At 49.6% G+C, this 25,789-nt stretch overlaps 1 protein-coding gene across 7 annotated transcripts in view; it reads right to left on the minus strand.

The window, feature by feature from the left end:
* LOC109439660 (patr class I histocompatibility antigen, A-126 alpha chain-like) overlaps positions 1–20,422 on the minus strand; it is a 478,827-nt gene extending 458,405 nt beyond the window's left edge. For 3 of the 7 annotated variants that reach the window (XM_088795775.1, XM_088795774.1, XM_088795778.1), the window contains exons 1-6: positions 2,938–3,062; positions 2,362–2,646; positions 1,892–2,167; positions 1,024–1,299; positions 793–906; positions 321–353 (exon numbers count right to left, since the gene is read on the minus strand). In XM_088795775.1, the coding sequence (XP_088651901.1) occupies positions 321–353; positions 793–906; positions 1,024–1,299; positions 1,892–2,167; positions 2,362–2,646; positions 2,938–3,010 (1,057 nt within the window). In that variant the 5' untranslated portion in view covers positions 3,011–3,062. Of the gene's footprint in view, positions 1–131; positions 180–300; positions 354–792; positions 907–1,023; positions 1,300–1,891; positions 2,168–2,361; positions 2,647–2,937; positions 3,081–3,774; positions 4,002–20,296 lie in introns of those variants that run through there. The other 4 variants (XM_088795779.1, XM_088795773.1, XM_088795777.1 and 1 more) reach the window with 4 other exon arrangements.
* Between the last annotated feature and the right edge of the window lie 5,367 nt (positions 20,423–25,789).

A 25,789-nucleotide genomic window follows, 5' to 3' on the forward strand; every position in this document is an offset into this window, starting at 1 on the left:
CAAATTCAGGTTAGCAACTGTAAGTGGTGACATTCTCCACAATTCACCGCGCTCAAACTGTCTCAAAGAATCCCCAGCACCCAGTCCTGTCCCCTCTGCCCCCCTTCCCACTTCAGGCCTCCAGGTCTCACCTCTAGAAGCCATGAGAGACACATCAGAGCCCTGGGCACTGTCACCACCTGGGGGAGAACAAAACAGGATGTGGTCAGAGCCCACAGCAGATGTGGCTAAAGAAGGAATTATGGGGGTGGGTGAGCTTCCCAAGGGCTTCCATCTGCACTATCCCAGGAGTCGCAGGGATCACCCCCCTCCATACTCACCTGCAGCCTGAGCGTAGCTCCCTCCTTTTCCACCTGCGGGAAGAAAACATCACATCAAAACCCAGGAAGGAGGCAGGGCCATGAGGTCCTAAAGGAACACCCTGGGCCTGGACCCCAGTGAAGTTTCCAGAACTGTAACTGCAGACCCACTACAGCAGGATCAGGAAACCTGAGGAAGGCACGTGTGTGGGGACTGGACCAACCACCCTCCTAGAGGTCTGTCCTCAGCGGGACCTTCTGCTCTGACCTGTGACTATTGAGAATCAGGTCCCCATCACCAGAATCACCAAGGTGATAAACCTGTCCCTCATTTTCACACGTGCGTTAATAAACTGTTAGCAAATAGGGCCCTAGACAGGGAAAGCACACGTGTGTGGATGGTCCTTCCCACTAATGAGGCAGGACACAGGTCCACCTGGGGCTTGAAATCCCCCAGTGGGACAAGACACCTCAGTCCCTGCCCCTTCCCTACCTGAGCGCTTCCTCCTCCACAGCACAGCTCCAGTGACCGCAGCTCCAAGGAGGACCAGCCCAGCAATGATGCCCACCACCATGCCAGTGGGGATGGCGGCCTGAGGAGGCGGCTCTGGAAGGGAAGGGAAGGTGAAGGCCCTGACCCCCAGGCCTCAGCCCCGACCTGACGTCCTCCAGAGGCCCCCGCTTTCCCTGAGAAGAGGCTCTGTGCCCACGGCCCCCTCCGTACCCCATCTCAGGGTCAGGGGCTCGGGCAGCCCCTCGTGCTGCACATGGCACGTGTATCTCTGCTCCTCTCCAGAAGGCACCCCCACAGCTGCCCACTTCTGGAAGGTCCCGTCCCCCGCAGGCCTGGTCTCCACGAGCTCCGTGTCCTGGGTCAGGTCCTCCCCATCACGCTGCCAGGTCAGGGTGATCTCCGCAGGGTAGAAGCCCAGCGCCCAGCACCTCAGGGTGACATCACGGTCAGTGGTGCGGTGGTGGGTCACGTGTGCCTTTGGAGGATCTGAGGAGAAGGGTCAGAATACTCAGGACCTTTGCATCCCTCAGGGGATGCTCCAGCAGTGGTCACGTGACCATCCTGAGACTGGTCAGGACAACTGGGGTGGGGGAAGGGAGCACAAAACCCACACACCACACTGGGCATAGGCATCCGGGATAATCTCTAGTCTTTAGAAAGTTCTAGAATCAGGGTGAGACAGCCCCATCAGTGACAGGTCTCCGATGGAGAGAAAAGGGATTCCTGGTCCTGAGCTGGGTGGAGGCCACATGACTCAGAAAAGCTGGGGTCACAGCTCAGTCACACTGTGTGCGGGGCAGCGAACAAGGCCTGAGAGAGAAAGTCCCCCCAGGATCCCAGAGCAGCTGCCAGAGTCACAGGGAACCGCTGATCATCTATTTCAGAGATGGTCCCTTCTCCATCCCCTGAGAGACTGCACCCCTAACAGTCCCTGAGAGAAGGGGGGCCCTTAGGGTCGCTCTCTGGTACCGGATCTGAAAACCCAGGCGGACTCCATCTCCCGGGGTCGGGGAGGGGGTGTCCGGGTGTTGATCCCATTTCCTCCTCTCCTCGTAGGAGGCCCCGCGGCCCCTCTCACCTGTGCGCTGCAGCGTCTCCTTCCCCTTCTCCAGGTATTTGCTGAGCGACTCCACGCACGTGCCCTCAAGGTAGCCCCTCCATCGCTCCGCCAGACCCGTCGCCTCCCACTTGCGCCGGGTGATCTGAGCCGCCGTGTCCGCCGCGGTCCAGGAGCGCAGGTCCTCGTTCAGGGCGATGTAGTCGGCGCCGTCGTAGGCGTCCCGGTAGTACCCGCGGAGGAGGCGCCCGTCCGGCTCCACGTCGCAGCCGAACAACCTCTGGAGGGTGTGAGACCCTGACCCCGCCCCGCCGTCAGCTCCGACCTTTAACCCCGCCCCCACCCACACCGGAGCAAAGGCGCCTGGGGCTCTTCTCCATGGAGGGTCTGGCGGGTCCCGCAGCCTCGGGGTGAAGCTGGGACCCGCAGACTCGGGGAGACCCCGGCCCGTCCGTGGGGGTCGTGACAGGGACCCGGGCCGCGTCGCTCACCGGCCTCGCTCTGGTTGTAGTAGCCGCTGATCTTGTTCAGGCACATTCGGTGATTCTGTGCGTCTGTCTTGGCTCTCTGCGTGTTCCGGTCCCAGTGCCCAGGCTCCTCCTGCTGCACCCACGGCCCCTCCATCCACGCTGCCCGCGGCTCCTCTCTCGGACTCGCCGCGTCGCTGTCGAACCGCACGAACTGCGTGTCGTCCACGTAGCCGACTTCGATGTACCGGGGCTCCCCGCGGCCGGGCCGGGACCAGGAGGTTTGGAAATACCTCAGGGAGTGGGAGCCTGGGGACGGGGAGGGGCTGAGACCCAGGCGACCCTCCTCCCGGCGCGGGTCCTGGGTCCGAGGGAGATGGGCCGGGAGGGGCGGGGGCCCGGGAGACAGAAAAGGGGGGGACGGAGACGGGAGGTTGTGGAAGACCCTAGTGGGCGACAGGAGGGGGAGAGGCACGGGGCGGGGTCAGGGGTCTGAGGTCTGGGCTGTGGGGACACATCCTCCCCGGGGTCCTGTGTCCCCACCGGGCGGTCCCCTGCTTTCCCCCCACGGAGACCGTTCCCTCCCAACCCCGCACTCACCCGCCCGGGTCCCCGTCAGGGCCAGGGCCCCCGAGAGCAGCAGGAGGAGGGCTCCGGGGCCCATGACGCGCATCCTCGGGTTCTGCGTGCGGGCGGGTCCGTGGACACTTGATAACCGGAAAGGCCGTGACACTGATTGGCTTCTGCAGAAACCGGACACGCAATGGGAGTGAGAACTGGGGCCGCGTAACGAGTTTCCAGACAGGAGGACCCGGCACAGGTTGTGAGAAGTGAAACCGTGGGGAGGTGGGGACTCCCCCACATTGAGCTTCTGCGCCCTCAGGGGACCTGGGACTCTGCCCTGACCCCTCCTCTTGCTCTGAGCCCTCTGTCACGCTGTCACCCTGAGTCCTGACCCAGGCAGGGGCTGTCTGAGGAAACCAGGGCTCAGCCCCTTTTCCTCCTTTTCTCTTCGCGGGATCCCTCTCCCTGAAATGGACTCCCTGCCTCCCACCCTTTACCTCTCGCCCTGGACTATTCTGGAAGAAGACACCCCCAGGGAACTTGATGCCATAGAGTGAGCTGGCCCTGGGAATAGAGGAAGGACAGGGCTTTTCTCTCTAACCCTGGAGAAGTTGTGCCTGAAAACACCAGCTGGAGATTCTCATAGAGACCAGTCTCCTTGTTGTTTATCAACTACAGTGGGAACAAGCTTGGAAGCACTGATCACCAGGAAGCTAATCTGCAAATAAAAAAGTGCAATAATTCTTTCTCTCTTTGGATACTGTATTAGTCATGTATGGCAGCGTAACAAATTACCCAAAAGTTAGCAGCTCAAAACAACAAATGTGTATTTTATCCTAGTTTCCCAGGGTCAGGAATGTAGGAGAGGTTTACCTGAGCGCTTCTGTCTCAGGGCCTCTCTCAAGGTTGCAGTCAAGTTGTCAGCCAGGGCTGCGTCATCTGAATGCTTGACTGGGGCTGGAGGACTCGCATGAAACATGGTTCACTCATAGGGCTGTTGGAAGGGGCCTCATTTCCTTCCTGGGTGGTCCCAGGAGGCCTCAGTTCCTAGCCGTGGGGACTTTTCCATAAGGTGGCTAATGACTTAGGTAGGTTAGTCCCTAAGAGCAAGTGATAGGAGAGAGAGAAGGAGAGCGAGAGAGAAAAAGAGAGATTGACCAAGCAGAAGCTGCAGTTTTATATCCTAGACTGAGAATCACACACCATTACATCAGCAGGATGAGAAGTGAGTCATTATGTCCAGCCCACACTCAAGAGAGAAGGAATTACTCCACCTCTGGGAGGAGTGTCAAAGGATTTACATACACATAAAATTTACAATTAAATATTGTTTCAGGATTTTATAAAGCATAATCCTTTTATCTGATCATTTTAATGCCTTAAATTTCACTCTTAGAATGTAACGATTAAAAGTTTGAGACAGAGGAGATACAACAGTATTTGTAAGTTTTTATTGTAGATGCCCTTAATAACAATGTTTCCGACAATAAGTTGCAACAAAGTTGAGAACATAACAGTAGCTGATCACACAGTTTAAAGACTGAGCGCCATAATGTTAGTGCCTTTACAATAACTATCTTTGCTTTTTTTAGAACTTTCAAATTTGTTTCATTAAGAATGTTAGAAATATTGGCTACAATGCCAATTTTCTTACTAAACATCATCTTCAAAAATATTTGTGTAATGAAATCGCTTTTCAAAATGTTAGAAAAATGTGAATCTCATGCCTCAGTCTATACACCTTGGTATCCTGACAACAATTTTGTTGTGATACAGTGGGCAGCGATGGTTAATGCCAATCTAGGAACAGTGTTCCCAAACTGGCTGTCCGGTTGGAATCCTAGAATAAATGTCACATCTTTCACTGTGTTTTTGAATGAGATTTGGTAGAAGCAATTTGGACACCAGTGTAATTCTAAAAAGCACTGTGGATATGTGACTCTGGACGCTGAAGTTTTTTTGTTTTGTTTTTAATCTTTATTGGGGAACAGTGTGTTTCTCCAGGGCCTATCAGCCCCAAGTCGTTCTCCTTCAATCTAGTGGAAGGCGCAGCTCAGCTCCAAGTCCAGTAGCTGTTTTCAATCTTAGTTGCAGGCGGCACAGCCCACCATCCCATGGTAGAGAGCTCGTGCTCTAACCAACTGAGCCATCTGGCCACCCCTGAAGATTTTTTCAAAGCAGCTCTGTTGTATCTTCCATTCACACTATTTAGATACATATAAAACTTACAATTAAACATTGTTTCAGGATTTTATAAAGCATAATCCTTCTTTTATGTGACCATGAAGCCCAGCCCTTGCCTCAGGCCTTAGAGGGTACTGCTTCTGGGGGGGAAACTGTGAGGGATCCCTAAGACTAATGAGGACTGGGGTTCTTAGCCCGGCCAGGAATCCCAGTGTCTCAGATACGGGGTCACTTTGACTCTTCCTTGTAGGGGTGAGAGTACTCAGAGGGGCTTCAGTTTGCATAACTAACAGTTGAAGGGGCGGTCTTAGGACAGGATTTTCTCCTATAACTACACTATTTTCATTCCTAACAATTGGAGAAGGTCCCTCCCAAGGAGAGGAGTTGGGCCTTCAGGGACTACAAGAAAGGAATGAATAAAACAATACCTGTCCCGTTATGGGAGCGCTCCCTCACTATAGATGGTTTAAGCCCCTTCACTATAGGAGCTTTAAGTCCCCTCAGTATAGAAATTTTAAGCGTTCCTTTCCCTCGTTTCTTAGCTCCTTAGCCCCTGGTCTTAATCACTCTTCTAATCAGTTTCTAAATCCTAAACTAAGGATTGCTCCTGGCCTAAATCACAGAATGTGTCTCACCCCTGCCTAATAACTACTTAAAAGCCTGTGAGCTATAATCATTGTAGCCCAACATTCCCCAAGCCATTCCAGACCTAACTCTTGGGTAAACAAATGCCATTCCAGAGATGGAATGGGTTTTAACACTCCTCCAGGCCAGTCCAGACCTAACCCTGGGCTTTGAGTCCCATCCCTGGAGCCAGCGCTTTTGATTTATTAATTAATATCTGTCTCTCCTCATCTAGGGGCCATTGGGATACAAATTATATCCCAGGGAGGCTTCTAGTACACCCCAACCAAGGAAGAACAGACCCTCCTTTTATTATTGAAGAACAGATAGGGTGCGAGTTCTGTGAATCCCCGTTAGGTAGGGACAGCTCTACCCCCCTTCTCGGCTTGAAGCAGATACAGAAGAGACCTCCTGTCCCTCAACTCCCCACAGAGATTTATGGGGATCACGTCTCTCAGGGAAAACAAGGCAGGCAGTTAGAGACAGGTAATGGGGTCTCTGCATTCCTGCACGTCCAACACAATCTACGGGGAGCACCGCCTGGAGACCTCCCAAATCCTTCCCATATCTGCCCTAAGCAGTAGCCACTGTGAGGAGACTGACCATAAATTAGACCGGTCCTGCGCAGTAAAGGGCTACAGCGACCTCCGTCTCACCCTGGCCGCATTATACCATCATTATATTATCATACAGAGGCCCAGACATTCATTAATATCATTATAACAGACTGAACTCTGGGAAGGGACATGCACAGTCTAAGAGGGTGAGGTAATTGCCCCTTATCAATCACAGGTGTCAATCAAGCCATCTGGCTCCCAGGGAGGAACAGCCCATCCCAGAGAATAAGATAAAACCCCAAGGCTCCCGTGAGCCGCTGCCTCTTGAGCCTTGAGCCCCCCCTTGAGCCCTGCCTTTGCGCGGGCAGCTGCAAACCCTTTGGGGTGTACTTTTTCTCGGAATAATGCCACCTGGAGCCCTGAGCCTTGAGCCGCTTTTCTCAGTGCTCGGCCTGCTCCTAATTCTTTGGAGTGACTATCTGTTCTCATAAACTTTCCTCTCACCGCTTCACCTCTGTGTCTCGTTCAATTCTTTGCTCGAGATGCCAAGAACCGGGACACCGTGTCAAGGAGGGCCCATCCTTTGGTAACAGTGGCGAGTTTCCCAGTTCTCCTCCCAGAGGCCCGGGTTCCATCCCCGGTGTGAGAGCCAAGCCCGGGCGTCTCCCAGAGAAGGGCCCCCCTCTCTGGTAACACAATGTGCATCTTGAAACACTGGGAGAGGGATCACAGACTTAACCTTGATGGGCCTTGACGACCTTCATGGACAGGCCACTAAGGGGGGCCCGTGCAGCAGTGCGGATGTGGGTACAAAGGCTTCAGCCACTGTGATCTCGGCTGGACCCCTGCACCCGGGCTCGCTCTCCTGCACCCGGGCTCGCTCTACTACACTCAGTTCTTCTAGTTTCGGTGGCAGCTCAGGGTCATTGCTGGAGTAAGACCGAAGATCTCGTGCATGTGCACGCTCACCAGTGTGTCAGGAACCTGCTCGTCCTCTTTGCCCACGGTCACAGCCACTCCCCAGAGCTCACAGAGGAGCAGGTTAGCTTCTCAGGGCCCCCCCCCCAACCGCTGCCCACCACCGCGGAACCACTCGGCCTGTACAAATGTCCTGTGCGCTGTTTTCCTAAGCGCCCACAATTTCGCACAGCAGCTAATGTTCTTCCAAACATACACGGAATTTCTGACTTTTGGAGGTGTTTTCTTTCTCCCTCCCAGCAGCTCCTCTTGTTTGGTTGTTACAAGGTGGCACACTGACCCAGGGGCCTGCACACTCACAGAACTCCCCCAGATTTCCTGTCCTGGGTGTGACACGGGGAAGTCTCCCCCAAAGTCTGATGCCCACACCTGCCTCAATGGTGCTCTCTACCCGGGTGTCAGGAACAAAAACATGTCCTCCAGGGACCTAACTCTGCAGCTTTCCAAGTCCCGCTTCACCTTCCAGGCTCAGCCCCGCCCGAGGGCAGAAGCTGGCAAGTGCACTCCCATTGCTATGATTTTTTTTTTTAATTTTATTAAATTTATTGGGGTGACAGTTGTTAGTAAAATTACATAGATTTCAGGTGTACAATTCTGTATTACATCATCTATAAATCCCATTGTGTGTTCATCACCCAGAGTCAGTTCTCCTTCCATCACCATATATTCGATCCCCCTTACCCTCATCTCCCACCCCCCACCCCCCGCCCCCCTTACCCTCTGGCAACCACCAAACCATTGTCTGTGTCTATGAGTTTCTGTTTCTCATTTGTTTGTCTTATTCTTTTGTTGCTTTTGGTTTATATACCACATATCAGTGAAACCACATGGTTCTCTGCTTTTTCTGTCTGACTTATTTCGCTCCGCATTACACTCTCAAGATCCATCCATGTTGTCACAAATGTTCCTATATCATCTTTTCTTACTGCTGAATAGTATTCCATTGTGTATATATACCACAACTTCTTTATCCATTCATCTATCGAAGGGCATTTTGGTTGTTTCCACGTCTTGGCCACCGTAAACAAAGCTGCAATGAACATTGGAACACAGATGTCTTGATCTCTAAATGTTTTCAGATTTTTTGGGTAGATACCCAGGAGAGGGATTGCTGGGTCATATGGTAATTCTATTCGTAATTTTTTGAGGAACCTCCACACTGCCTTCCATAACGGCTGCACCAGTCTGCATTCCCACCAAACAGTGTATGAGGGTTCCTTTTTCTCCACAGCCTCTCCAACATTTGTTACTATTTGTCTTGTTGATGATAGCCATTCTGACTGGGGTGAGGTGATATCTCATTGTGGTTTTGATTTGCATTTCTCTGATGATTAGTGATGTTGAGCATTTTTTCATATGTCTATTTGCCATTTGTATGTCCTCTTTGGAGAAATGTCTCTTCAAGTCCTCTACCCATTTTTCAATTGGGTTGTTTGTTTTTTTGTTGTTGAGTTGCATGAGTTCCTTGTATATTCTGGATACTAGCACCTTATCGGAAGAAATTGAAGAAGACACAAAGAAATGGAAAGACATTCCGTGCTCATGGATTGGAAGAATCAACATAGTTAAAATGGCCATATTACCCAAAGCAATATACAGATTCAATGCAATCCCCATCCAAATCCCAATGGCATATTTTAAAGAAATAGGACAAAAAATCATCAGATTTGTTTGGAACCACGAAAGACCCCAAATAGCCAAAGCAATCTTAAGAAAAAAGAACAATAATGGAGGTGTCACACTTCCTGACTTTGGCTTGTACAACAGGGCTACAATAATCAAAACAGCATTGTATTGCCCGTTGCTATGATTTTGTTATTTAACAACGGACTGTACATCCCTGGGACTCGGCTAGCACCCCTCGGGACCAAGGCATCCCTCCCCATCCCATTTCCAAAGAGCTGGCAGTGCAGGTCAAGGCCCAGACATTGCAGGGCCAGGCTTTAGGACTGGCTGTTGATGTGACAAAGGAAGGGGGTCCAAGATTCTCTGATGTAGAATCAAGCCTAACCCCCTTCCCAGGGTCTTCACCAGTGCTTTCCCCTCACCTCCTGACACTCCAGCCACCCTGCCTTCCCTCTGCCTCCTCCCTTCCCCAGCACCTCAACCTCTGACCCCTGCAGGGCCTTTCCTCTGGCAGTTCCTCTGCCAGGAAATCCCTTCAGCAGACCTCTGCATGGCTGGCTGCAGCGGCCTTTCCTCTACCTCCCGATCAGGGAGAAGAACCTAGAGCCAGGCAGGCCACTGGCAAGTGCTGAGAAGGGCCTGCTCTCCGTGCAGCCTTACATCAGAGCAGGGACAGCTGTAACATGTGCGGCCCATTTCCCTACAGAGTCCCTTTTGCTTCCCTCCTCCTTCCAGGACCTGTAACAGCCTAACAGGCCCCCTTGGGCAGGTACAGCCTTCCTCAGGCTCACAGCTGGGGGAGAGAAGCCCCCACTCCCTCCCCCTGCAGTTCACAACTGCAGGTGGAGGCCCTGCTGGTTATGAATTAGGATTTCATGTCCAAGGCCAATGTCAGCCTATCTGACCACCACTACAGCTTCCCTTTAGCCAGGAGGGTTTCCCACCATCACCGCTGACTCCCCAACACTCTCAGTGCTGCACAACCCCTTGCACAGCCACCACCTCGCATCTGATGAGCTGTGACTTGTCAGCCCTGAATCCTACGGGTTACACTGTTTTCTTCAAGTCTCCCAGCTGCCAATATCAAGATCCTCACTCGGTACCAAGATTCAAGGACAATTTTGCACTTCAGTCTTCCCCTGTGAGAAAGGAAGCTTTCGTCCATTTCGATTTGGGCAATTTTCACATGGTCAACAGTCTGTCTGGTGGGTAGATTTTAGTGTTGCTGCATTTTCCTCCACCACTTACCCACTTACTTTCCTCCCAACCCTTTAATGGTGGCCTCACGACAAACTGAACCATGTGCCCTCCTCCTACCATGGGCTCCCCTGTAGTCTTTTTTTTAACTTTTAAAACGTGATATAACTTGCACACAGTAACTACACAAATCTCAAGTGTACACATGGATGACTTCATATGTACCGGGGGTGTCAAAAAAATGTAGACAAGTGGACACTTTGGTCAACGTTGCTCAAGCAGTAGTTCCCCGTCATCAGAAGTGTCTGGACGCTGATGGGACCCACTCTGGGCACCTCTTGTAACTGCAGACGTCAAACGTGACTTGTATTCATCTTTTGTTATCGGTATATAGTGAGTATTATGATTTTAATAGTTTTCCTTTCTTATAATGTACATACATTTTTCTGGCACCCTCCGTATACATGAAACCACCCGGATCAAGGTGAAGAACACGTCCTGCCCCAGAAGGCTCACGCTCCTCCCCAGTCAACACTCCCCACCAACCACTGACCTCAATCAACCATCAACTAGTTTTGACTGTTCTTGAATTTCACATAAATGCTTTCCTTCCATCTTATTTCAAGTCAGGTTCCAAAGCCTTCACTTTTTAAAAAATTATTATTTGAGATATAATTGACAAGCATTGTGACAATTGACAAGCATTGTGACAGTTTAAGGTGTACAATGTGTTGGCTTGATACATTTATCTATTGCAATTTATTACCACCAAAGGGTTAGCTAACACCTCCATCACGTTCCATAATTATAATTTCTTTGTTCTGGTGAGAACAATTAAGACCTAGTCTCCTAACAACTGTGAAGTTTATAATGTAGCGCTGTTGGCTATAATCCCCACGCTGTGCGTTAGATCTCAGGACTGACTTACCTATTAGCTGCAAGTTTCCGAAGCCTGATTCTTAACCACGTGGTACATATCGCCTCCTAGCTTCCTAGGCATCCGTACAAGGACCATGTAATGTATTAAGTACACAGGGCTCTTATGTACGTATATGACTGAGAGACCTTAAAAAGATGTTTAATTCCACCAAGTTACCACGTGACCCAGCCATTCCACTCCTACATATACTCAGGAGAATGGAAAACATACATCCACACAGAAACCTTCACATGAATTTCACAGCATTATTCACAATAGCCAAAAAGTGGAAACGTAAATGTCCATCAACTAACAAATGGATAAACAAAATGAGGCACAGCCATATAATATTATTTAGCCATAATAAGGAATAAAACACTGATACGAATGAGCCTTGAAAACATTATGCTTAATAAAAGAATCCAGAAAAGGCCTCATAGCACATTACTCCATTTATAAGAAATGTCCAGAAGGTAAATCTATAGAAACAGGAATATTAGTGGCTGCCAGGTGCTGAGGAGGGTGGGGAGGGGTGGAGGGTGACTACTAATGGATATGAGGTTTCTTTTTGGGGTGATGAAAATGTACTGAAATTAGTGGTGATGGTTGTACAAAACCATCATATTCAAGATGAATATACTAAATACACTGAATAGTGGAAGAATTTTTATGGTATGTGAATTATATCTCAATAAAGCTATTGTTTTAATAAAGGATGTTTAATTCATTGTGAACTTAGGCTATTTTACTAAATAAAATTCCCATTTGTTTGTCATTAAGGTTGCTGGATCATGATCAAAGAAACTGAAAGTAACCTGACAGTACTTTGAATTTTCACCTTTCAGTTTGTAAAGAAAAGCAAACTATTGTCACTTTTAGGTTGCAATGGGCTTAAAAACAATTGTCTATGTCATTTCCCCACTGGAAGAAAGTGTTTCTTCACTGAAATGGAAAGACTACAAATGCAAAAATTCTATTATTGAGAAAATGCCTTAACATTTTCCTTAAATCAAAGCTCTTATGATCTAAAACTAGTTTTCCCCATAACAAGGGGATCCTGGAGGCTTCCCTGCTAAAAGCACGTAACTAAACAGTATTTCCCCTCAACAAGCAAGGGACAAAAACTACTGTCAATCATGGCAACACTTTGATGTCTGTGGGGACAGAGCCCCAGAGAGCAGTTTCCAGGCTCTCGGCCTCACACAGAAAACTGCTGGCTCAGGTAGTAAATGACCATCAACTGTGATTGAATGGCCATCAGCTGTGGCTAGTCGGCCGTCAGCTGTAACCAGTGAGCCACTGGCCACTAATATAACTACTGTGGCTACGCTAGCAAAAAATGGGGGCTAGCAAGAAGATGGTGGCTGAGCTAGCAAAAGCGGATTGCAGATAGGCGGATGACGCCAGAGAGAATATAGTGATATGACTCCCCCGTTTATGGCTCCGTGGGTGTTCCTTTTTGGCCTCACCATGTCTTGCGTTCTTATGTGGGGAGCGGGAGCAGAGACCCCGCAGGCCACCCTGCATGACACATGGCGCAGCAAGCAGGGTCTCCTGCGCGACAATGTCTCAAGATAAACAATGAACATAAATACCCAGCACCAGGGTAAGGATCTGAGTAATTGTTTATTTATTTGCTCTAAGAATAATAGTAGTACTAATTGCTAGTATACATTGTGGGGACAGAGCCCCAGAAAGTAGTTTACAGGCTCTCGGCCTCACGTGGAGGAGTGCTGGCTCGGGTAGTAGATGGCCGTCAGCTGTGGCGGATTGGCCGTCAGCTGTAGCCAGTTAGCCAATTAGCCGCTAATATAACTGCTGCGGCTACGGAGGAGAGCGGAGGAGAGTGAAAGAGAGTCGTCGGTGGGTTGCAGACAAAAGGGACAGCAGGTCGCACGTCCAGTGAACCCAGCCTCCAGTGAGACCGTAGTGGTATGACTCCCCTACCTATGGCTCCGTGGGTGTTCCTTTTTGGCCTCACCATATCCTGCGTTCTTCTATGGGAGGCGGGAGCAGAGGCCCCACAGGCTTCCCCGCACGACAAATGGCACAGCGAGCAGGGTATGGTACCGGCCGAAACTCACCGAAGGATGGTTGAGCAGTTTATGCGTACAAAAGTCGAGCTTCGGGAGGCCCGCAAAGAGCTACGCCGGGAGCGGGAGGCACGGTCTGCCTGGGAGACTCGAGCCTCCAGATGGCACAGCTTCCTCTTGGCCATGGAGGGCGTTGTCCTCCTTTTCTTGATCTGCTTCGGCTGTTGGGTCCGAGGATTGTGGATATTATACACGGAGGCCTCCACCCACTCAGACACCTGGCAGGGTGAGCAAGATTCCGACCAGGTAGGAATGGAGTCTGACTCTGGGCAGGAGGACGTGTGGCCCCCACACAATGTGTGGTGTCCGGTGGCCACTGTTCTCAGGAGTTGGACCCCCAAGGAGGGGTGGGAGGACATGGACGGCTCTCCGGCCAGCGTGGAGAGGGCCCTGCAGGCTCTGGCTGAGCAGCTGCCAGAGGAGGAGAAGGCTACAGCCGGCCATGTGGGCTGGATGTTCCTCAAGGCCTTGAGTCTCAACACGGAAAATGTGCTTAATGAAGTGGCCCGGGTGCCTGACCAGGTGTCCCGGTTGGAAGCGCTGGAAGCCCGGGTCCGCCTGTTAGAACAGGGGCCCCACAGTGGAGACTCTGAGGCAGAGGCAGAGGAAGCAAGTGGAGACAATGTAGCTCCCAACCCCCAAGCTGGGCCAATCTTGAAGCAAAGGGTAAAACGTGAGCAACCTTTGGGCCCCGGGGGCGTTGCTGCCGGCAACCCAGCTGTGACTGAGTTCACGACCTACACCCCATACGCTCCCACTGAGTTGCAGGAACTAGGGAGGCGGTACAGACAGCGCCCTGGAGAGCCAGTCTCGGCTTGGCTGTTACGTTTATGGGATGAGGGAGCAGACAACATTCTCTGCTCCCCAGGCGAGATGGAAAAGCTAGCCTTCGTGACAGTGCATCCATCCCTGCGACAAAGGTTACAAAACTGCCATAGGTTGGCCAACAACCAGGGCAACCATTCTCTAATGGCGTGGCTCACGGCTGCAGTACGCACCGTATGGGAACAGGCTGGCGAGCTGCCAGACACTGTGAGTCAATGGCAGTCATATACAGAACTTACGCAAATAATCCGTGAAATGGGTATGAGACATGCTATTTTTAACCTCAACATGCAGGGCCCAGATGAAGAGCTTTTTACTGCCAGCATGAGAGATCTGGTTTTGGATACTGCACCTGCGAGTGCTTTTGGATCCTTGGTTGCTATTCTTACACCGTATGTAGGGCGAAGGATCCATGAAGTTACAACTGCCATGGCCACCCTAGGGGATGTTGAAAGCCGGAAGCGAAGGAAGTTAAGACAGGAGGTCCGCACAGTTGAGACCTGGAAGCCCAAACCAAAGGTAAAGGGGCGAGGTCGCGGGCCTCAGAGAGTAACACGTGCACAGATGTGGCGTGATCTCGTGGCAGCAGGGGTCGATAGGAAGAAAATAGACCAGCAACCCAATGCACTCCTGCTTGAACTTTGGAAACAGTTGCGTCCGGAACAATTCCGGAGAAGCATAAAGGAGGAGTCTGGGAAAGCGCGACCCATGTCCCTCCAGGACTTCATGCAGCTGCTTGAGGCCGACTCCTTTCAGCTTGATTAGGGGTGGGGCCAAGGTACCCGGTCAGAGGGGACGAGCAGGGACCGAAGGCCCCATGTGGAACTGTCCATACATTGGTCCCCTTCGAATGTACAGAGGGTTTTGGCTCTAGTTGACACTGGTGCTGACTGCAGTCTCGTTTACGGGAACCCAGAACTGTTCCCTGGACCAGCAATCTGCATTGATGGCTACGGGGGAAAAACTGTGACTGTGAAAGCCATTTCCTTACCACTGGGTATAGGAAGGCTCCCTCCTCGTACCTACAAGGTTTATGTCTCCCCCGTTTCGGAATATATTCTAGGGGTGGACGTGCTACATGGCCTTAGCTTACAGACGTCGGTAGGAGAGTTCCGTCTCCGGATCTGGGTGGTGAAAGTGGTGACACGCAGGCATGCTCACCACCCTCCTCAAGCGTTGCCACAGCCCTGGCGCGTGGTTACAGTGCGACAGTACCGCCTGCCAGGAGGACAGGAGATCGGTCGTACAATATTGGAATTGGAGAAGGCACATATTGTGAGGCCAACGCACAGTCCCTTTAACTCCCCAGTATGGCCTGTCAAGAAGCCAGATGAGACCTGGCGAATGACTGTGGACTATAGGGAGTTAAATAAGGTGACGCCACCCTTGCACGCTGCAGTGCCTTCAATTCATGATTTAATGGATCGTCTGACTGTCCGCCTGGGGACATATCACTATGTAGTGGACTTGGCCAATGCTTTTTTCTCCATTGACATTGCACCCGAGTGTCAAGAGCAGTTTGATTTTACGTGGGATGGGCCTCAGTGGACTTTTCAAGTCCTTCCGCAAGGATAGTTGCACAGCCCCACTATCTGCCACGGGCTTGTGGCCCAGGATTTGGCACAGTGGGATCACCCATCCTCTGTGGCCTTGTTCCATTATGTTGATGACATTCTGTTAACCTCAGATTCTCTTTCTGATTTAGAGCAAGCAGCTCCCTCTCTTCTCCACCACCTGAAGTCACGCGGCTGGGCAGTGAATGAGGAAAAGGTCCAAGGCTCTGGCTTATCCGTCAAGTTTTTGGGTGTTGTGTGGTTGGGTAAGACAAAGGTTATACCTGAGGCAATCATTGACAAAATACAAGCCTTTCCCCGGCCGACCAAGGTCTCCCAACTGCAGACGTATTTGGGTCTGCTAGGATATTGGCGGGCATTTGTACCCCATTTAACACAAATGGCAAGGCCCTTGTACAATATGATAAAAAAGGGGGCCTCATGGGATTGGAAAGAGGCTATAGAGCAAGGCTTCATTGCCACAAAACAGGCAGTGCAGCAGGCACAGGCTCTGCAAGTAGTGGACCCCGGCCGCCCATTTGAACTTGATGTTCATGTAATCCAAGAGGGGTACGGATGGGGCCTCTGGCAACGGCAGGAGCGTCTCCGGTTGCCAGTGGGATTTTGGTCCCAATTATGGAAAGGAGCGGAGGACCGCTACTCTCTAATAGACAAACAGCTGGCTGCTGTGTATGCAGCCCTAGTGGCCACAGAAGCCATCACAGGAACGGCACGCGTGTTGGTTAGAACAACGTATCCTGTCCAGGGGTGGGTCCGTACGTGGACCCAGGGACCCAAAACGGGGGTGGCACAGACCACCACCCTCGCCAAGTGGGGTGCCTACTTGGAACAACGTAGCACCCTTAGTTCAAGCCCTTTGAGCACAGAGCTACAACAGGTCCTGGGGCCTGTGGAGCTTGTAGCCCAGGCTGAGCCAAGTGCTCTGCCTAGAGGGGAGGACTTGGAGCCCTCGCCCTACAAAGAAGGACAGTCCCCAGTACCTGAGGATGCCTGGTTTACCGATGGTTCTAGCTGAGGGGCTGCAGCTGTTTGGACGGCTATTGGTGTGCAGCCCAAAACAGATACCATTTGGTTTGATACTGGGACGGGCCAGAGTAGCCAGTGGGCTGAATTACGGGCTGTGTGGATGGTGATCAGCCATGAGCCTGGGCCCCTAGTTATTTGCACTGACAGCTGGGTGGTGTTCCGGGGCCTAATGTTGTGGCTCCCTACATGGAAACACCAAAACTGGTTGGTGGGACACCGTCCACTGTGGGGTCAAGCCATGTGGCAGGACCTCTGGGACCTAGGGCAGAGAAAGGAGGTGACCTTATTGCATGTCACAGGTCACTCCCCCTTAGTGTCCCCAGGTAATGATGAAGCAGACGCCCTAGCACGGGTACGATGGTTAGAGCGGGCTCCTGCCACTGATGTGGCCCATTGGCTGCATAGGAAATTACAGCATGCTGGAAGCCGAACCATGTGGCAGGTGAGAGCAGATGCTGGGGCCTGCCTTTGAAATGGCAGGAGATAGCAGATGCCTGCTATGACTGTGCCGTCTGTGCCCAGGACAGCCCCCAAAGGCGGAGGCTCCCCTGGGAGACACAGCAGATTACGCGAGGGAGGGTGCCCCTCACTCGCTGGCAAGTGGATTACATTGGACCCCTGCCTAAGGCCCGCAATGCGATATATGCATTTACAGCAGTGGACACTGCTACGGGGTTGATGTTTGCTTGGCCCTGTTCGGCTGCGGATCAGCGGCATACAGTGGTCGCCCTTACATGGCTGTGCACCCTCTATGGGCGCCCCCAAGTCATTGAAAGTGACAGGGGTACCCATTTTACGGGGCAAGAAGTGCAGCGCTGGGCTGCCAGGATGGACGTGCAATGGTTGTTTCACACCCCGTACAATCCACAAGCAGCTGGCATGATTGAACGTTATAATGGTCTTTTGAAGCAAGGTCTCCGGGTGTCAAAACACCCTCCTACGATGCGTGACTGGGCCTCGCGTCTATGGGACGTCCTGAGAGTCCTGAATGAGAGACCACAGAAGGGAGGGCCCGCGCCAGTAGAAGCTCTGCTACATCGAACGGCCGCTCCCATTCAATTACAAGTTACCACCAGTGAGACTCTGTTAAAGCCAGGCTACGGCAGAAATGGGAACATTTTGCTGCCAGCACCCACATGCTTGAAAGCAGGGGAACGGCAGCAATGGACTTGGCCCTGGCAGGTCAAAAGCCCCCACTGTCGGTGGTTGGGTCTGATAGCCCCATGGGGGGCCGGTTTGACTCATGATTTGCAAGTGACGCCAGGGGTGGTGGCTGAGTGGCCACCACAAGTGACTGTAGTATACAGAGGTCCCGATACCGGGATGATTTTGTGAGGGAACTATGTGCTCTCACTATGGCCTATTATGGGGTCCCCTGTTCTGTTACATGTTGAAACTATGCAAGGGACCCCAAGCACTGCCATAAAGGTCTGGTACCACAAACAGGGAAAGGTGCCAGTGGCAGTAACCCTCCTTTCCCAGGACAAGAAGCTAGCATGTATCCTCCCAGATGGAAGGGATTTGCCATTGTTGGTTCCTAAGACTACCATTTCTTTTTGTCAGTAGGCTAATATGGTACAGGGACCCTTGCGGAAGACGCTTGTCACCTAGATTGTGAGGCGAGAACCTGTAGGGGTGGAGTGTGGGGACAGAGCCCCAGGAAGTAGTTTACAGGCTCTCGGCCTCACGTGGAGGAGTGCTGGCTCGGGTAGTAGATGGCCGTCGGCTGTGGCCAGTTAGCCAATTAGCCGCTAATATAACTGCTGCGGCTACGGAGGAGAGTGAAGGAGAGTGAAAGAGAGTCGTCGGTGGGTTGCAGACAAAAGGGACAGCAGGTCGCACGTCCAGTGAACCCAGCCTCCAGTGAGACCGTAGTGGTATGACTCCCCTACCTATGGCTCCGTGGGTGTTCCTTTTTGGCCTCACCATATCCTGCGTTCTTGTATGGGGAGCGGGAGCAGAGACCCCGCAGGCTTCCCCGCATGACAACATTGAGCAACCATAATGTACTAAATAAACACTGTCCTTGGTTCTTTACAAATAGGATGTTAAGTGAAGTCCTCACAGTAACCCTGAGGAAAGTATTTTTATCCTCATTTCATAGATCAGGAAATTGAGGTCTAGAGAAATTGAGGAAACCATCTGTCCTTAATCACACAGGTAAAAGGGTCCAAATAATAACCCAAGTCTTTCTGAACTGAAACGGTCCCTCCTCTATCCCTCTATGTTCCTCTTCAAAATGAAAAAGGAAGCCAGAAACTTGGGAAAACTGAAAAGACTCCTCTTCCTATCTTGCAAAAGCAGTGCCTTGAAAAAAGGTAACTGTTCGTATTGTCCAAATAGGAAACACAGAAAACAAAAGATTGTGAATAACAACCAGCACTCAGTAGGCACAAAAGACCATGCATGTCCCACATCTCATCTACTGCTTCCTGATTTAACAGTTCTCCCACTGATTCTGATTATAACCCTAGGATGTCAACATTTAATGACCTCACTATGGAAACCCCAGAGAACAACAGTTAGTGAGACTGGAGAGCTCACTAGACCAGGAAGGAAAAGGAATCAGTTGGCAGGAAGTGGTGCTTATCTAAAAACACAGAAGTCTTTAGCACTGACATTAACACTGTGATTCCACAGCACTTTCATCTGAAGCTATCTCTGCATTCCCTTGCAGTATTTTAATACTGTGTCAGCTAATTCCCACCGTTCTCCATATGTCTAATAGGATCCTAAATAAAATAAGTCTGCTATGTAGCCACCACTGACCCTCATTTCTCTCTTGCTATTAAAAGAAAGGTCACAAGTTCAAAGGATTACCCCAGAAGGAAAAGACCCAAATCAATGAGGAAAGGTAGCATGTGGGGCAACCCACATGAATTTCATCACCAAGTAGACTGTGGCTGTCAGAAATCTTAAATTCACGACTGAAACATACACTCCTCCTTATACTTCTCAGGACTCTGCCCAAGACAAGCTGAAAACTGTAAACCAACAGCAGATGGAAGGATGTACAATTGTTAAGGGTCTCAACATACATCAAAAAGGAAAAAAAACGTAGCTTAGAAGGTCTGCTCTCCAACCAATCAACTGAAGAATGAAAAAATTTAGTAGAACAATACAACCCAGGAGGGTAAGGGGCCACTTGGGGCTGAATAAATCCTTAGGAAAGGCTAAAGAAATAACCTCAATTCTTGGGTCACCCTGTAATAATTCCTAATGGGAAAAGGCCAACTGAAGATCAAGTAAGGTCGGGCTTGAGAACTCTCCTCATTTCTCCTGTCCCCCTGCAGAGGGTCCCAGGTTCCCAGCAGAACCTTGTTGGAATCCAGGGAAAAGGTTCCTACGTGCCGAGCTGGAGGAGCAGGGCAAGGGGCCATCCGTGTCCAAACAACCACCTGTGCGTGGGGGAGACCCCCCAAGAGAGTTCTGTTTAAAGTGCGAAGCAGTTCCAGGGCCGGGCCTCCTAACCCAGGACGGACACAGGCTACTCATCCCACTCCAGGGTCTCTTACGCGCGGACTCCGGCCACCGCCCGGCTGAGGGCAGCCCCTCCAGAGCCCTCCCCCCCAGACCCCGGGCTGCTCCCACAACCAGCCGTCCCCACAGCTTGCTGCCTGCGCCTCAGCCTGACAGCTGCCCTGCCGCCACCAGGCAGCCCCAGCTCCCCCAGCCCACGTTGCCCAAACCAGCCTGCCGGGGTCGGCGGGACCCCAGGCCCGCGAGATTCAGGGCTTCAGATCTGAAAGGGTTTGGTCCAATCCTCTTCCTCCTCTCCGCTCCTGGGCTCACCTCCCCGGCAGCTTGGCGCTCCTCTTCCAAAACTGCTCGCTGTTCTCGGCAACCATTGCTCTGGCCCGGGGAAGGCCTGGTAGGCGGGCCGGGGTGTACTCGGCGAGATGCCCCCAGGACCCCACAATCGGAGGGCCAACCCAGGCCGCTTCCCCCGCTGCCGGTCACCGGCCCCTAGGTGCTGGGAGCGCCATCCTGGATATGGGCACCTCCCAACCCAGTGCCGCTGCCATTGGTGGACTGCCAGGCCGTGGTCGGACGAACCAATCAGGAGCCGGAATCCTGCAAGCCGCTGAAGCCGAGCGGTGACGTCAGGGGCCGGGCACACAGGTGGACCGAGAAGGCGGAGCTCGGACCGGCAGGGAGGCGGGGCTGAAAGTTCCTTAACCTGGCGAGGGGAAGAAGGAGGTAAAGGACCTATGGGAAGAGGAAAGAGCACAGTTTTCTTTGGGGGGAATGAGGTTCTTGAGTCTAATATTTTGGGGGAAGAGAGAGCATATGTATTTATTTATATACGTAAATCTTCACCTAAAAATGAGGTCCCATGTTTTGTTTGCAGCCCATTTAAAAATCTCCCACCAAGCTCAGTGACACTGGTTATTACTCTCCGTTTCCCTTTCCGTTTGGACCCCGATTTTTTTTTTTTTTAATCTCTGAAGGAAGATCAATACGGTCGGATAGCGTATGGTTGCTAACTGTTCAACACGTGAGTAACGGTTGGTTTATAAGAACCTTCCTCTCTGTTCATTGAACACTATTGAAGAACTTGGGCTGTGGGTGAAGTTCAAATTATCTAATCCAGGGGTGTCCAAACTTTTTTCAACGGTTTTCACCAAGGGGCATATGCGGTAAAATACACAAACAGCTGGGCCACTCACTGGAGGTGAAGTACGTATTGCCTCACCTGGTTTATTTAAGTAAACTAAATATATTTTTGGAATTTGCTGCGGGCCAATTAACAATGGATGGTGGGCCGCAGTTTGGACACCCCTGAATCCCTGTTTCACCCAATAACTGTCACTTTCTGACCAGAACCCAGATGCTGACAAAGTATTCATCCAATTCAGACCAAGTAATGTTTCTTGCGAGGACATAATATGTCTCCATGACATGAACCACAAAGATTAAAGGATACAAACCCAAACAGACTTAATTTCTCTTATTAATCTATTAGTTTTTCAGCCTTGACTTTATTTTCAATCTAGTTTTAAATCCAGAATGAGATTTAATATTAGCATTTTGAATCCTTTGAATATCTTGTCAGTGTTTTTGCTCTTTTTGAGTTTCTGTGGTTGTACACCAGTGATGAGGGGCGTGGGCAGAGAGCACACACCAGTCAGAATAGTTTCCATCCCAATAAAGGACTGTTGAGGTGGCTTGTTTACTGCTGCCACACGTCTTTCCACATATGGGAGAATACTTAAGGAGCCCCTGTCTAAAGGACATTTTTATATGCCTTCCAGTGGCCTCTTTCTATATAGACATTATCCCCATTTTGAAGCTTCTTTTGCCCCTAATTTCACAATCATGGGACTGTATAAAAAGAGCTGTTTTTACTTTCTCTGGACCTTTTGTGCTTTTATAGACTTGCATCTTATATTGTCTCACGTACTCACCTTTATGGGCATTTAATCCATCAAACGAAAGCCCCTCTTATCCGTTTATTCTTATCTTTTAAACATTTTAGCTGCCTTTCTTTGGCTGTTTTTTTTTTTTTTTTTTTTCTTTAGGATGCAGTGACCAGCACTGCACACTGAGCTCCAAGAGGGGTTTCCTGAGGTTTTGCTGAAGCTGATGTTTTGTCTTTATTCTGGACAGCCAGAACTTCTGCTGGCATTTTGGACTTTACAAAAGCTGATGTCTTGAAGAAATGACCTACAGTGACTTCTAGATCCTTTCTTCAGTGGCTACTGGCAAGTCAGAGTTCATTATCTTAAAGGTATCATCAGAGTTGTTTCTCCCTATAGGAGCTGTCTTACCCTTGTCCATGTGGCAAGTCACCTGTCACTATCCAGCCTATTCACAGAGCTTCAGAAATGTTCCAGAAGAGCTCCCTATTAACTTGCTATTTCACATGTGGAAAGCAGAGTATAATTTGCATACTTAGAAATATCTCAAAGTGTTCCTTTTTTCTTAATTGTATATTAAATGTTAAATAAAACTGATTCCAAGGGGATACTGTTAACATCGTTCAACCCAAAGAAGCCCTATTATCCCTCTTCTTGGTTTTCTACATCTAAGCCAGTTTCCCATCCAAGACTTTAAAATGTCACTCCAGTCGTCTGGTGATAATTTATTAAATAGTCTTTATCAGGGAAGTTGAGATGGCTGGGACCTTTCTCACCACCACCACCACCATGACCACCCAAATCTAAACCAACCAACATCCTTACAGCAGCCTCCTATTAAGTCTCCCTGCTTCTACTCTTGCCGTCTTAGAGTGTATTCCCTACACAGCATCTAGGGAGAGCTTTTAAAATGTCAGTCAGACATCACTCCTCTGCTCAATACCTTGAAATGGCTCCATCACACTTGACATAAAGCCTAAGCTCCTTAAAGACCCTGCATGATATGCTGCCGCTCTCTTCCTTGCTTAATCTGCTCCAACCACACTTATTGGCATTTTTGCTGTTCCTTGAACAATCCAAGCATGTTTCTATCTCAAGGCCTTTGCATTAGCAATTTCCTCTGTTTGGAATTCATTTTTCCCAAGTATCTAGATGACTTGCTCCCTCATTTCATTCAGGTACATTCCCAAATGTCTTCAACTGAGGGAGGGCTTCCCTGACCATCATCTTATTTAAGATTTATGTAGCGGGCTCCATCACTCTAGTTTTCTTTAAAGTACTATCACTGCCTACTATGTTATTTACTTATTTTGTTGTCCATCTCCATCCCCCAGAATGTAAACTCCACTAAGGCAGGGATTTGTCTGTTTTGTTCTCTGCTATAACCTCAGCACCTAGAAGAGTGCTTGGCACATGGTAGGTGTTTAAATGAGAGATTGAAGACTCTAAACTATTGTTGTCTTTTGGTTCTATGTTGTTCATACACATTTTTTGTTGGAAAAGATAATAGAAAACATTTTCTAAACCTTGTTAGGATGTGTCCACTTTACCAAAGATTCCATATGTTTGCCTGTGCTCTTGGTTGAAGAACAGTCTTCCTTTCTTGGGAAAGGTTGTCCTCTTCGAACCCTTTTGCAGCTTCAAAGGAATGAACCGATACCCAGAATGATAAGGGAAGGAAGCTGCCCACCTGTCCAAGAGACCAACTGGATCAACCCTGTCCATCAAAGGGGTGATAACTGTGGCAGCCAGATTAATTACTCTTACACCATATTTTTCACCATCAGAGGTAAATATCATTGCTTTGAGGTTCCCAAGGGATCCTTAGAGCACTTTGATGGAGGCTATAGTGGCAGACACTCGCCGGTCCACTAGACCAGTGCTTCTCATGCTTTAATGTACATGTGAACCACCTGGAGATCATGTGAAAGCCTAGATTTTGATTCAGTAGGTCTGAGGTGGTGCCTATGGTGATGCATTTCTCACCAGCTCCCAGGTAACACTGATGCTGCTAATCTGAGGGTCTCACCTTGTAGATCTTCTGTTACTAGGACAGTGTGGCCTGTGATCCTTGAATTTATCTCAAGGGTTTGATTATCTTCAAACTTTAAGTAGAGGACTCTCAATGTGGTCTGCCTGCAAGTTTTTACTGTTCATTCCTTAACTTGATAGTCATTCAAAGGAGAGTAATACAACTTAGGTTAGGGCCAAGTAGAGTTAAGGGAATGAGCTATGCGTGGGTTGAATATGGACTCAAAAGAGGTGGGTATATCCCAATCCTTAGAGAAGGTTTTATGGAAGAGATAACTCTGAGACATGTAAGAGAGAGAGATGAGAGGAGGAGAGAGCAGAGGAGAGGAGAGGAGGAGGAGGAGGAGGAGGAGGAGGAGGAGGAGGAGGAGGAGGAGAGAGGAGAGGGGAGGGGAGGGGAGGGGAGGGGAGGGGAGGGGAGGGGAGGAGAGGAGAGGAGAGGAGAGGAGAGGAGAGGAGAGGAGAGGAGAGGAGAGGAGAGGAGAGGAGAGGAGAGGAGAGAGGCAGAACAATAGAGAGGAAATTCCAGAGCAGTATTTCCATGGGGAAGATAGAAATTGAGGAAAAAAAAAGCCTTTGGACTTCGTTACCAACAGATCACAGGCAGACTTATCCCCACCCAGGGAGTGAAGTGGACCCTGTCATGAGAGGAAGGGTTAAGAAATGAGAGCAAGAAGCAGCCCTCACAATGCACTGTCGCATGTTGGACCACCGAAGGGATGGTAAGGTCAAGCTGGGATCTTAGAGCAAGAGAGCTCTTTTGGTACCTAAGCAATCACTAGAAAGAGCCAAATGAGATAGATGGCTTGTATGATAGAAGGCAAAGGGATAAGCAGAAAGACTGAAGAAGCAAAAGGTTATTGGAGTTGAGAGAGGAAGGAGAGAGTTGTTAGAGTCGGGGGAGGGAAAATTGTGAATTTCTTTCCTAAGAATGGATTTTAAGAAGATAAGTCTAGGGGGGGCGAAGCTCTGCGTACAAGATGTTCCCTGCCTTGTAACCAATAATAAATAGGGGGAAAATGAAAAGAACATAAAGGTTTATACATGAGGAAGGAGTTACACAAATTATGCTGTATGGTTTGTAAACCTAAACCACGCTATGCCATTAAAATGGGCAAACTTGAAGGCTACATAGCAGAACAAAAAAGCTTATGAACTGATGTACAAGGGTGGGGGAGCAGAATACACAATGTTTTTGCCTGATTTCAATAAAAAGATAGGGATTTTATCAAAGACTACAAGGAAACAGGTGAAAATTACGCACAATTTTTTTGGTGGTAGTATTATACATCTTTTTATTTCTGGATTTTTTTTAATGTTACCATTTTTAAAATTATTATGAAATATACATCACACAATAAACCATGGGCTGGCAAACTTTTTCTATAAAGGGACAGATTGTAAATATTTTTGACTTGGCAAGCCATACAATGTCCGTTACAACTACTCAACTCTGCTGTTGTCACATGAAAGCAACCATAGACAATATAAAAACAAACTAGTGTGGCTGTGTTCCAACAAAACTCTTTTGGTAGACATGAAAATCTGAATTTTATATAATTTTCACATGTCATGACATATTGTTATTCTTTCAATTTTTTTTCAACAATTGAGAAATGTAAAACCCATTCTTAGCTCCCAGGCCATCCAAAAACAGATTTGGCTCGTGGGTGGTAGTTTGACAACCCCTAAAGAATAAAGAATAAATAACATTTAAGAACAAGGTCAAGAAACAAGAAAACCTTATGACACAGTCCCCTTTTGCCCCTCTTTTTCCTTCTTTCCCTCCCTCTCTCTAGTGAAAGCCATAATCCTGAGTTCCATGTTCAGCATTTTTATGCATGTTGTAGACTTTTACTACATATGTGCATATCCATAAACAACATGTTTTTCA

This window comes from Rhinolophus sinicus, chromosome 2, assembly GCF_057876585.1.
Source record: "Rhinolophus sinicus isolate RSI-liver-muscle chromosome 2, RSI-T2T, whole genome shotgun sequence".
Classification (NCBI taxonomy): Eukaryota; Metazoa; Chordata; class Mammalia; order Chiroptera; family Rhinolophidae; genus Rhinolophus; species Rhinolophus sinicus.